Here is a 12,347-nt window from a genome sequence, read left to right on the forward strand (position 1 = left end):
CCCTGGCCACCGCATCCTTCCGGCTCTGCTGGTGGCCCTGGAGCCGAAGGAGGGCGGCGGGCCGCGCACCTGGCGCGCTGGGGAGTCTCTCCTTAGTAGCCGCCCTGCTCTCCGTCCTATCAACCACCACTTTCCGCTCTCTAAAGCTGTCTATCCCCCGCGGCTACCGGGGCCACGGTAATCACAGCCTCCTCCTGTTGCTCGCAGTTGCAGGGGGACCTTTCCCTTCCCGCCATGGCGGAGCTCGGGTTCCGTCTCCCGGAGGATGCATTTGAGCCCAAAGCGCTGCCGGGCTCTTGTCGGTGAAAATAAACAGACCTGGCAGGTCTCGTTGGGCCGTGTTCGGCACTTCGCGGGATCGGGGCAAGGGGCAGGTACCAGTGCTGCAGCCGGGTCAGGGCTGAACCGACCAAAGCATTACCAGAAACGCCAGCTTTGACAGCCTCCTTGCTCCTAAAGCTATAAATACTTACAGTTATTTCAGCAGCAGAAACAAGTAACACTGTACATGAAGTAATATCATTTATCTGAACATGTTTCAAGTGCCAGCATTGAGTTGGTCTTGGCTTTGTGCTGGTGGCCGAGGGCAGGCTGAAGGGAGGATGCCCAGTTGTGTGCTCCTCTGGGCTGGCCAGAGCTCTGACTTCCCGCTAGTCTTGAATCTTGAAGTGTGATGGGAAAGAATAAATGGTCCTCATTGAATGGCATGTACTGAGAAGCTCTCCTTAGGTCTAACAGTTCTTTGTCACCTCAACTGCAGACATTCTGAGGGAAATGACACAGTGCCTTTTAGACAGCTCTGGTGCCTTTGGCAACCAACCTCTTTATTTTTTCTCCTCGGATCAGCAGCTTCATGGAAATCTACTTTAGTCCATGCTTCCTAGCATAAGTACTTCCCCAGAAGGTGAAGCCTCTGGAAGAAACGAAACGTGTTGCTGGGTGTTTCTGCTCCTACAATAAGAAAGCTGGGGGAAACTTCCCTGGTTTTGTGTGCATCCTTGCTGTTCTTATAGGTCTCTGATGTGGAAGGCTTTTGTGGTGCTTGAGTTTGGAGCATAGTCTGTCCAGATTCACCTCACAGTGAAGTGTAGAAGGTGCTTTGGTTGAGCTTGGTCTCAAGCCTTCTCTTTATCTGGTCCTGCAGTGGGGATTTGGGGTAGGAGTGGTAATAAGGAATTCATCTTCTGTTCTGTCATCTCTCAAAGTGCAGAGTGATCCTGTAAGTTATCCCACTGAAATCAGCTCAGAGTCTTTGGTGTTCTTGGGATATTAAGGTGGGCAGGTTTGTTGATTTTTTTTTTAATTTTTTATCTTTTTTTTTTTTTGTGTGTTACTTATGAAATAGAGGTATTGAACTTGCACTATAAGTCATATTTTATTATTCTGTTTTTGAACTCTGGCAGATACTGAGAAGATCTCCCAAGATCTGTTCTTTCCAATTTGATCATTTTCAAGAACCTCATCAATACTGTGTAACAACAAATCAGGTTCTTAGTTTAAAAGGAAATAATTTACCTGGAGAATCATCCTAATTTTTGGAGTGTTACGTTATAGAATTCCTGTCTACATAATCTGATCTTCCTCTTTCAAACTTTAAACGACAAATAAGTTCATCACCCAGGATTCTGGATTTCTGTGCTACACACCTGAGAGTCTTTTGATTGCAAGTTTTTCTCACTTGTATCATTCATTACTTATCTTAAACCAGAAGTTACAGTTACATTTACTTGTTTGTTTATTTATGATAAACCAGCAAACCTCTTCTCAAAGCCTGACACATGCTTTTCACAGATAAGGGTTTTACATATGATAAGGGTATAATCAAGAAATACCAGTCTTTAACCTTTGTTGTTTTGGTAACCCTATGTGAGTAGATACTTAATGAGATTTCAAATCTATCCTCATAAGCCTCATGACTTACTATTGAGTGGTGTTCGTATCTGTTGCAAAATTTCTCATTCCAAAGCTGCTGATCTTTTTCATAGCTGTGTTGAAACAAGCTTTTTGAGAGGTTTGGTTGTATACTGTCATAATCTAATCACTAACATTTCTATGTGTAACTTCATTTTAGAGGTGGAATAAATGGTTCTTGATGCTATCGCGTGAACATTTCTTTATCATTCTTCTGCTTTCCCTTTGGCTCTTTACCTTTTCATAACTGTTAAACATTTCTTACTCTTTGTACTTTTTATATTCTTGATAGATTCAGTTCTTTGTGCTTTTGGAGTTTCAATCTTACCAAGTGTTTCAGGAAGATAAAAGATAGATTTCAGTTGTCTGCAGTGCATGTGGACAAGCGTATTTAGACCTGCTTGTACTGGAGCAATATTTGTAAAGAGCTGTGACAAACGCTCCAGGGACCACTCTGCAGCAGAATTCAATCTTGTTGGCTAGCAACAAATAGGCTCCATTGAAGGCTGTTTATTTGAATAGGAGTTGGATTGGGTCCTTTGGGAGAATGCTGTGTTTTCAAAATAGCTTCAGATGCAGTGGATTTCAGCGATGAATATAAATGAGGAACAATTAAATCAGAATCATAAAAAAAAAATGCTTAAGGTAACTCTCCAGTTTCCAAATGCAGTGAACAGATTGGCTGGTGTGCTATGCACCCTCTCCTAGCCTTCAAAAGGCTCCTCAGTCCTGCCATAATGATGCCAAATTTCATTCATGTTGAAAATATTATTAAAAAAAAAAAAGATGGAATTAAACAATATTCCTGTTGTAAAATCTACTGAATGTTAAAAATAGGGAACTGTAAAAGGTTGCTCACTGCAAATGCCTTCAATTTCTAGGCTTGAATACCTGTAAAGCCTCATTAATGCTAAACAGAAAGTTCTGTCTTTATTAAGAAGCTATCATCTGTGAGTTTAGGAATCTTCCACGCAGCAGAAAGCATTGCTGAAAATAACTTTCAATTCATGACTTCGGAAACCATGTCAGTGCCAAATTGTTACTTTTTATCTTGGCTTTCTGTTAAGTTCTTGAAAGATTCTTGAAGGTTCCCACAGTTTCTGTGTTTGGCTTTTCCTGGTTAGCAGTTTTGCTCTAATTTTTAAGGTTTTACACTTAGAGGCAGGAAATACATGAGCCTTTCACAAACAGTTTTTCTGTAAGTACCTAAACCAAAAAACAGGAAAGCCCTCCTCAAACTAGACAAAACTGAAATGCCAAAGTGGAGCAGATGTTTGGCCAGCTCCTGTGTGGCAGTTCTGTTAAACACATGGTTATTGAATCCTTTTTTAAGATAAAAGAAGGAAATAAACCCACAAATATAGCCTTAGACTGTGATTATTTTTTATTTTTTTAAAAATTATTTTTTCACTTAGTTTTACATTGGTACATCTGCCATGGGAGCAATTTGGCTCTGGCACAAACATTCACAGCTTTGTTTTGAAGCAGAAAAAGCTGCACTTTGCTGCATTTATTTACCCTTCTTTGTACCTCATGTAGATATAATCAAGGGATAGGGCTAATTAGATAAGAAACAGCCTTCACAAATATGTCATTAGGCTGAGAATTAGCAGGGACACCTGTGGGAGATATGTAATCCCTTCTTCCTGTCCCTCCCTTTGAACTCCCAACCAAGTCATTCCAAAGGGGCTCCATACCTTGCTTGGGTGTATTTAAGGTTCGTTAAAAGTTTTTGTTACAGAGACAGGTGCTTTTTCATTGATCTTCCTCCTGAGGCACTAGATTAAAGTGTCAATAAACAAACTGTGTTTTCATGTAAGTAACTGAGTGATTGTTTTCACCGTGTTTCTCTCTGGAAAAGTCAGTGCATATGGCGATTCTATTTCTTAACAAGAAGCCCTTTCCTTTGCCCTTTCTGGCTGATGACTGGCAACAAAGATGCTATGAAGAAAGTGGGAAGATGCTGAGATTCTTTTGGGAATACCTTAAATTAAGGTGAGGGTTCAGAAATGCTTGGGGTTTGGTTGTTTCTTAGAAGTTGATAATTTCTGTATTTCCCCCACCCGTTTAAAAGGTTCACTTTTAGTAAAAATTGGTAATGTGTTCATTTAATGCTTAGAGGTATGGTTGCCCCCCTCCCTGTTTTGGGTACTCACAGGTAGGGTTCCAGGATGACATAATGTCACTTGATACGTTTTTACTTTTGCTGTTGACCACACTGTAGCAGGTAGTTCAGTTTGTTATTGCCTTGGCTGGTCCAATCTTGTGTGCATGTTTGAGACTGTAATCTGCAGTTTTGAGCATATGCTCTAAGGGTTTTCTCCAGAAAATTCCCCTCTTTAAAATTCTCTGCTGAGAAAGCCAATTCCTCACTCCATAGCATTTTAATAAAACACAGGACATAGAAATCATATTATCTGTGCAACTGATTATGACACTAATTTTGGAACAGGTAATTAAACATTAATCCATAATTAATATCTGGCTCTGGATCTTATTTTAACTAGATAACATAGTAAGAGTAGTTAAGATTGATTATTGTGAAAAATTCTTTAAGAGTAGAGGTATGCTGTGCTGTTGAATTGATGCTGTTAATTCTATGTTGCATGAATGATACTTAAACCAGAGTCTAAACTGTAAGCTGACCCCCTCCAAACCCTCCTTCGATATTGTAATGAAATAAGAAACCAAGATTGATGGGGTTTTGTGTACTTGTTTTTTTTCTTTGGTGTTTTTTTTTTTTGTTTGTTTGTTAGTGACATGCTGACGCTGATGTTCTTGTTTAATTAGTGGCTAAATGCTGACAGTGAAGGAATTGAAAAATAGCAAGTATTTACATTTATTTGTTGGAGCACTTCAGTTAAAACTTTATTCTGATAGCAAAATGATTTTGCATTCCATAAGTAAAAGTATTTGAGTGTCACTTTTTCATGGTTTTGTTAGTTTAAAATGCACTGGTTTGTTGAGCAGATTTACCCATGAGGTTTTGTTTTTTTTTTTCCTCTGGTGTTTGTCTGGTCTCTTCTCGCATGTTCATAGCTTTCCTAAACTACAAGAGTCTGCATCCCAAAATTGAACTGCAGATTGTTTTATTTCTGTGAGATTCTTAAGAGTGTGTAAGTTTAGAATCCCAAGTCATAAAGCTCTAGGCACTGTCCCTGTTGGGCATGAATGTGAGTTGGGCTGTTTCACTCAAAGCTGATTTCATTTAAGAAAAAGCACTTTTTAAATGTTTTGAGAGTGGTACGTTATTATTCATTTGGGTTTATTTACCTTGCACATTGGTAGCATTTGGTTACAGATCAATTTCAGTCCACCCTGCTTGTCTTCAATTTGTGCAACAGTGCTTTATTGATTTGTCCTAGAGAGCAAAGTAGTTCAAATTTGCCTCTGTTGTTTGTGTCTTTGTATAGTTAATGATTAGGATTTTAGTTTTCTGCTTTTCATAATAAAAAGGTATAGATTCCTGTTGTTTACAACTGAAGGACCAAAGGTTACATGCTTATCTTTATCAGCTAAATTAATTTGTACAAGAGGCATTCTAAATGTTGCAGCTTTGCAGTGTTTTTTCTGTGTTTGTAGAGTGAAGATGTGACTGACTATATAAAGTGCCTAGGTATAAATTTGGCAGTTTCTCTTAGGGAAGGTGGAACAGGCAAAATACACACCTTCAGGATTCAGTGGGCAGTGAATCTGTTTGGAACAAAAAGATTAAATAGAAGAGTTTTATTTGTCTGAAAATGGATAGATACTTTGAGAGAGCATCAGTAGCAGTGACTTTAAGCACCCATTTGTATTTATGCATTTAGAATATTTCAGGGGCAGTAAGCTCACAGGACCAGTAACTGGGAAAGATGAGAAATGGCAAGGTATTACTGGAGTAGATAGACTCTGAGGAATATAAGCAATGAGCAATAGTCTCAGTTTGTGTCAGGAGGAGAGAGAATCACTCTTACTGTAGTTACTTTAGCTTTGGTGTTGAACTCTTCTCCCTTTAAACTTTGTAAGATGCAGAACTTTTGTAGCAGTTGTAAAGAGTGGAGAAGGAAGGCAGATCTTTATTATGTTTGAAAGGCTTGTCTGCTTGTCCCAGAGTTTTGACTAAAAAATATGAAGCTGCACATTAAAAACCAGACACAGATTACTTGTGGAACACTTCTTCTTCTTTTTAGGTGTTCCTCTGAGTGATTGTGGACAAAATAACAGTTTAATTTGACATCCGGTACTTCAGTCAGAAGCCAAGAAAGCAGTAACTGCCTTGTGCAAGAAAGGAAGGAAAAAAAAAAAAAGGTTGCTAATACACACTATTAGTATAAAAATGTCTGGGAAAATAAAATTGTGGGAAGAGTTATATGTGCAAAGTTATATATGTAAATGATTGATACAGGTAAAGCATACAGATATTCATGATGTTTATAGAGGAAAGGTCTATTAAAAGCAACAGAATACTTTTTATTGTCCACGTTACTTGCTTAAGTTCTGAAGATGGCATGAGAAATTTTTTTTTCCTTAAATTTTCTAGCTTCTTCAACTCTACCACTCCAAAACCATTGGAAACTTACTTTAAACATGATGTGAAATGTTATGTGAGAAAGCAGCTGGAATGCATGGAGCTTCCTCTATGGAGGGTTGATGACCCAGCTGAGAACCTGTGGGTCAGACCAATTGACAATGTTATTGTATATGTCTGCCACAAACAGCTTGATCAGCAAGAATCAGATGATGCACTGAACAACTGGAGGAGGCCTCATGTTAACCCTCATTGGGAACTTCATCCAGCAGATATTGAAGAGCAGTGGACATTGCTTATTTTGATGAATGCAGCATGGGCTGTAATAGATAGGGCACTAAGATCAAGAGTGGGAGTATTCCAAATGTCTTTAATTGGTGAAGTAATGCTGCCTCCTTTGGAGAGGTATTAATAAATAAATGACCTGCAAAGGAAGGAAAAGTGTTCATAGCTTTCACTGATCATTCTGTGGCAGCTCTGGTTACTCCTCAACTCTGGCCAAGCAGCCAGAGAGCTGTCGTCTTCTTGTTTGTTCCCTTTGAGTTTGCTTCATGTCAAAGCCAAATTGTCTAATTAAAACAAAGATTTAGTAAGTAATATATGTAAAACATTGCATCTTAAACAAAAATTATGTTCCAGTCTTTTTTTTTTTTTTTTTTTTTTGGGTGTGTGCTTCCAGGCAGGAACTGTTACAGTTCTGTAGTAATTTGGCAAACCAGCTATGACTTACGCATGTAGTAGAACTATTTTTCTAGATATTTTTCTGGGGTTTTATTTTTTTTTTATTTTACTGCTGTGGGCATTTGCATCTTTATTGCTTGGGCGTACTGTGCTGCTTGGTGCTCAAAGTCATAATCTGTGATGACATAATTAGGTAGCATGGAAATTATCATGATTTGACTTCAAGTATTAAAGAGCTGGAACAAACCCCTGTGATTATGTTTCCTATTTGCTTCTTATGATGAGAAACAGAGCTTAAACTATGTAAATTGGTATTTTACTGGTGTTTTTCTTAAAATGCTAGTGACTCCTAACACTTGAAAAAGTATTCTTCCAGGGTAGGATAGGTGTGAAATGGTTCTTTGATATAGATATGATTACTTGAGACAGGAATTCAGAAACATTTCTGAACAACCCCTTGACTGTCCTTTGGTTTGAAATCCTTGAATAATTTCCTAACAATTCAGGAAGCTTAATTAGGATGAAGTGTACAAAAAATTGATAGTGGGAATACTCTGAAAAGCATTCTCTTGATGCGGTTGGTGGTAAAATAGTTGTAGAATTATGTTTTCCTGCTTATGCTTAATATTTAAATCATTTTTCATAGTTGCATAGAAGTATAGTTTTAATATTATTAAAAAAAAAAAGCCAAAACTTTGAGACCAAAAATAGGAAATTTCCCTTCAAGATATTTAAAACAACAGAATCTTCCTGATTTCTGTGGAGCAGACAGTTCATTTCACTTTTTGAATGTGGTCATATCACCAACAGTCTTCTTTCATTTGCAAAAGTAGGGAATATGTTATGGTATTTCCTGCAACGAGTTATGCAGTTGTGTATGACAGTGAGCTTATTTTTATCAGATACTTCAATCCCTTACTTTTTAGGTCAGGAAAATATGCTTTTCTTAAAGCTTTGAAGTTCTAAATAAGCAAAATGAACATTATTTGACTAAAATTAATTACTAATGCAAAGCAAAGCTTGCGATTGCTAGCACATTGACAAAAGCAGAAGTTGAATCTGTAAATTCATATTCTTGTTATCTTTACCCCAGCAAAAGCTTTGAAAATTGCTTCCAGAGGTGTAAGTAGAATCATGGAATGGTTTGGGTTGGAAGGGACCTCCAAAAGTCATCTAGTCCAACTCCCCTACAGCAAGCAGGGCCATCCTTCACTAGATCAGGTTTTTCAGAGCCTTGTCAAGCTTCACCTTGAATATCTTCAGGGATGTGGCCTCAACTACCTTCCTGGGCTTCAGTGTTCCATCACCCTAGGAACTTGTTCCTAACATCCAATCTAAATCTACTCTTGTCTAATTTCAAACTGTTGCCGCTTGTCCTATCACTACAGGCCTTTGTAAACAGTCCCTCCCCAGCCTTCTTGTAGGCCCCCTTCAGGTTCTAGAAGGCTGCTATTAGGTCTTCCAGAGCCTTCTGTTCTCCAGGCTGAACAACTCTCTCAGCCTGTCCCCATAGCAGAGGTGTTCCAGCCCCCTGAATATTTTTGTGGCCCTGCTCTGGACCCAGTACATCAGGTACGTGTCCTTTCTGTGTTGAAGGCTCCAGAGCTTGGTGCAGGACTCCAGGTGAGGTCTTACCAGAGCAAAGTGCCGGAGACACCTCTCTTGATCTGCTGGCCATGTGTTTTCTGCTGTAGCCCAGGATGTAATTGGCCTTCTGGGCTGCAAGCACACACCGTTGGCTCATGTCCAGCTCCTCATCCATCAGCACCCTAGAGTCCATTTCTGCAGGGCTGTTCTCAATCTTATCATCCCCCAGCCTGGCTTGTTACCTAGGATTGCCCCAACCTAGGCGTACTTGGTTCTTGGACACATGTGGATATATGATTAAATACTTTTAATACTGGTTTATTCTGCTGAATTTTGGTTAATGAATACAAAGGGTGAAGAAAAAGGTTTTCCGTATGTTTTATGAAGTGTATGGGGAGGACAGTGTTTGCCCCTCTGAATGAATTGTCAGCTTTGTGTTTGGGCAGGCTGCTTTGTTTTCATCACATCCTGTTTGTTATGTGACCTTTGCTTGTTGAACAACCAGAAAGTTTTCACACATCTCATGGAATAGGAACCTGTCATGTTTCAGCTGGTTTTCAGGAGCTGCTGCTGATTTCACTGCTCAGGTGAACATTAGTGGGAGTGTATTCAGCTCTGCTCAGTAAGCCTTTAAATGGTAAACAGAATGCATCAGAGACCTTCTCAGTGTCAGAAGTGTACTGTTGTTTAATTTATAGCAATTTCTGGTTTTGTGTTTGTATGTAAATAGAAGCCTCGATATTCCCCTGGGTGAAAGGGCAGGATGCAGATTGTCAGGGATTTGGCTATGTCCTGCTTAATTTGGAGGTTAATCTGTAGCACCGTGACTGAAACAGTAGGCAGGTGAGGTATGGGAAGTGGAGTTGTGAGGTCAGAGTCTTACTGTTCAAGGGGACATTCTTTTCACTATTGTCTCTTTTGAGGACAGCAGTCATCACAAAATCATATCTTCAGACCCCCAGAAAGATCATCCAGGTGGTAGCTGGTAGGATCTGCCTTTTAGTGCACAAGGATGTGGGCTCAGATTCTGTTTCTTTGAGATAAGAAGAGTAAGGATGACAGAAGGAGCTCAAGTCTGACCCTGTGCATGTTCCTGGTAGTTGACAATGGAGCTTAGTGTGTAGGAGAGTGTATTTACAGAATAGCTGTCAAAATCCCTGTGTGTAAGCAAGCTGTAAATAAGTCTATAAGGTATAATCATTACTGGAGACTTTAAATCTGCAATGAGTGAAGGACTCGCTCTAGGTTCATTCTTGTCTCTGCTTCTTTGCATGTGAAGTAAACAGAAGGATACATCAGAAAGCTGAGTTTATAAACATGATTTAAAGGCACATTGGAAAAAAACTGTGTCTTTTTTTTCATATCTTTTTTTTTTTTCCCCTTGATCTAATGACCCAAATGAGTTCTGCAGTGTAGGAACATCACACCATGCTGCACCATTGCCAGGGGAGTGCAGAGGTTATGCTTGGGATCAATCAGTTTGCAATCAGAGTGATTATAAAAGGACGAAGAGTAGCTCAAGATAAAAGAACATAGTAGGACAGAAAAAATATATAGAGAGGTTCAGGAACCCTTGAAGTAAAAAGGTCTCTTTCAGTAGACAGCTAGCAGGAGCATTCAGGACACCTGTTAAGGCAGGCATTACAGTGTTGTTAAAAATAGCCCTTCAGGATTTTCAGCCCCACTTCCATCCTGAGTACGTTTACTAAGAGTCTGGCAAAGCTTAAATAATACCTACTGGTTTACCTGCAATCCTGTGAAATATCCAAGGCATAACTGAGAAACTTCTAAAACTTTGCTTTTCATGTCTTGCTATGGTTTAAGTAAAAGGGAAATGTTCCTGAACAGAGCCTGTTCCATTCTTTTAATGCAATTGCTATGACTTTGTAAATCTCAGTTTCAGATTTGTGTATCGTATGTGAATGAGTTTGGTGCTGTCTTCTAAAATTCTCTTCTGTTTCTGTGGCATTTATGAAAGCACAGCAAAATTACGGTGTTTCACGTTGGAGCCACTGTGGAAAGATTTAGAAGGTGGGCTTTAATGAAAGAGATAAATAAAGCAAAGAAAGCCTCGACAGCATCCAGCCACTTCAGAACTGATGGAGACGCTGCTGATGTTCCTCCTTCCCAGCTGAGGGATTCCACTATTAAGAGAGGAGAGAAAATGATGAATAAAAAGCAAGAAGGGATGTTAAAGTATCACAGTAAGTCTCCAAACAGCATATTGATTATTATGTCATTACAGTTAATTATAATTTTTAGTGGCAGGGAATGTTGGTTTAGAGGTGAAAGAAGTAAATCCTCATGAGTATTTTACACACTTATTAATGAATTCTGAAGTAAAGGGTAGTGAATGAAATCTTCAGCCCCTCCCAGTCATGATGGCATTTGAGTTTTAATCTTAAAAAGCTTGAATAGAGCCACATCTTTTTTTTAGATTCAGTTAACTTGCAGAGTTGACAGTTCAGCTAGTGAGTGAGTCTAGGGAGGATTCACCCACTTCAGTGAGGAAATTGGGGGGAGACTGAGGGAGTTCGATTCATGACTTGATTTTGATGTCAAATCCAGGAGGCTTATTTCTTTAGTTAAATCATTCAGTCTCCCATGTTAATTTTAACATTCAAGGGAGACTCTTCTGGCTGAGATTCAAACTGTTCTTTTTCTAAATGCATTCTGCAGGATCTTGCTTCATTGAACTGTCCTGTGTTACATAAATACCAGACCTTACTCTGACCAAAGTCCACCCTACTGCAGTCTCCTGTATACGAGTTTGTATTTTCTCCTTAAAAAGCAAAACCATGGCTTATGTGGCCATGTCACACAGAGAGAACTTCATATATGTTTATTTGATATCTGTTGCAGTTCATTTCCACAATATTACTGAAGTAAAACTCCTTTGGCAAGACCTGAAATCTGAAGGAGAGAGTAATACTGCTTCTCATTTAAATTCTGTATTAATAAATGATTACAAATTGACAGATATTGCTTGTAGTGATTCCTTTCTTGAGTTAAAAAACAATTTCTATTTTCTTCTTAATTTAGGCACTTAAAATTCTTCAGAGAGGAGACGCTAGACACAGCCCCAGCATAAGCAAAGAGAAATGGTGTGTTCAAAGTTTAATAGCTGCTTTTGTTTTCAGGGTCATGTTACATTGCGCAGTGTTTTACTACACTATTCCTACAGATATGTTAAATTTATTAGTAACAACACAGCAAAAGGTACAAGAGATGGTTGTGTGGAAAATGCAATGTGCCACATTCTTCAGTGTCCCTAATCTGAGTCCTTCAGCCTCTTCCCTAGTGAGCTCCATATTGTATCTCAGACAGTTTTTCAAGCATTGTCTACCAATTAGAGCAGACACATGTTAACATGTGCCCAATTCAGCATGTGGCCCTGCAAGGGCTTCTAAAACACTGACACTTGTGTGCCAGATGGATGTGTTCTCTCACCTGTGCTCAGGAGGGTCAGAATCCCCCAGGATAAGTTCCAGTGCACACAGATGTGAAGTTTCCTGCTGCAGCAGTAGATTTTGCGTCTTTACTGTTCTGAAAACATAGGCCATTTTCAGAGAGCTCATCTGGAGGAGTAACTCACTGCCAGGAGGCCACACCTGGAATATTGTCTCCAGTTCTGGGCCCCTCAGTTTAAGACGGACCT

At 39.3% G+C, this 12,347-nt stretch overlaps 1 protein-coding gene across 1 annotated transcript in view; it reads left to right on the forward strand.

The window, feature by feature from the left end:
* The first annotated feature begins 234 nt into the window (after window positions 1–234).
* Window positions 235–12,347, forward strand: part of SUCLG2 (succinate-CoA ligase GDP-forming subunit beta) — a 132,155-nt gene continuing 120,042 nt past the window's right edge. Inside the window, exons 1-2 of the mRNA XM_054387590.1 lie at window positions 235–302; window positions 6,434–6,803. Coding sequence (XP_054243565.1) covers window positions 235–302; window positions 6,434–6,803 — 438 coding nt within the window. The remainder of the gene's footprint in view (window positions 303–6,433; window positions 6,804–12,347) is intronic.

This window comes from Indicator indicator, chromosome 15 (genome assembly GCF_027791375.1).
Source record: "Indicator indicator isolate 239-I01 chromosome 15, UM_Iind_1.1, whole genome shotgun sequence".
In the NCBI taxonomy this organism is placed as follows: domain Eukaryota; kingdom Metazoa; phylum Chordata; class Aves; order Piciformes; family Indicatoridae; genus Indicator; species Indicator indicator.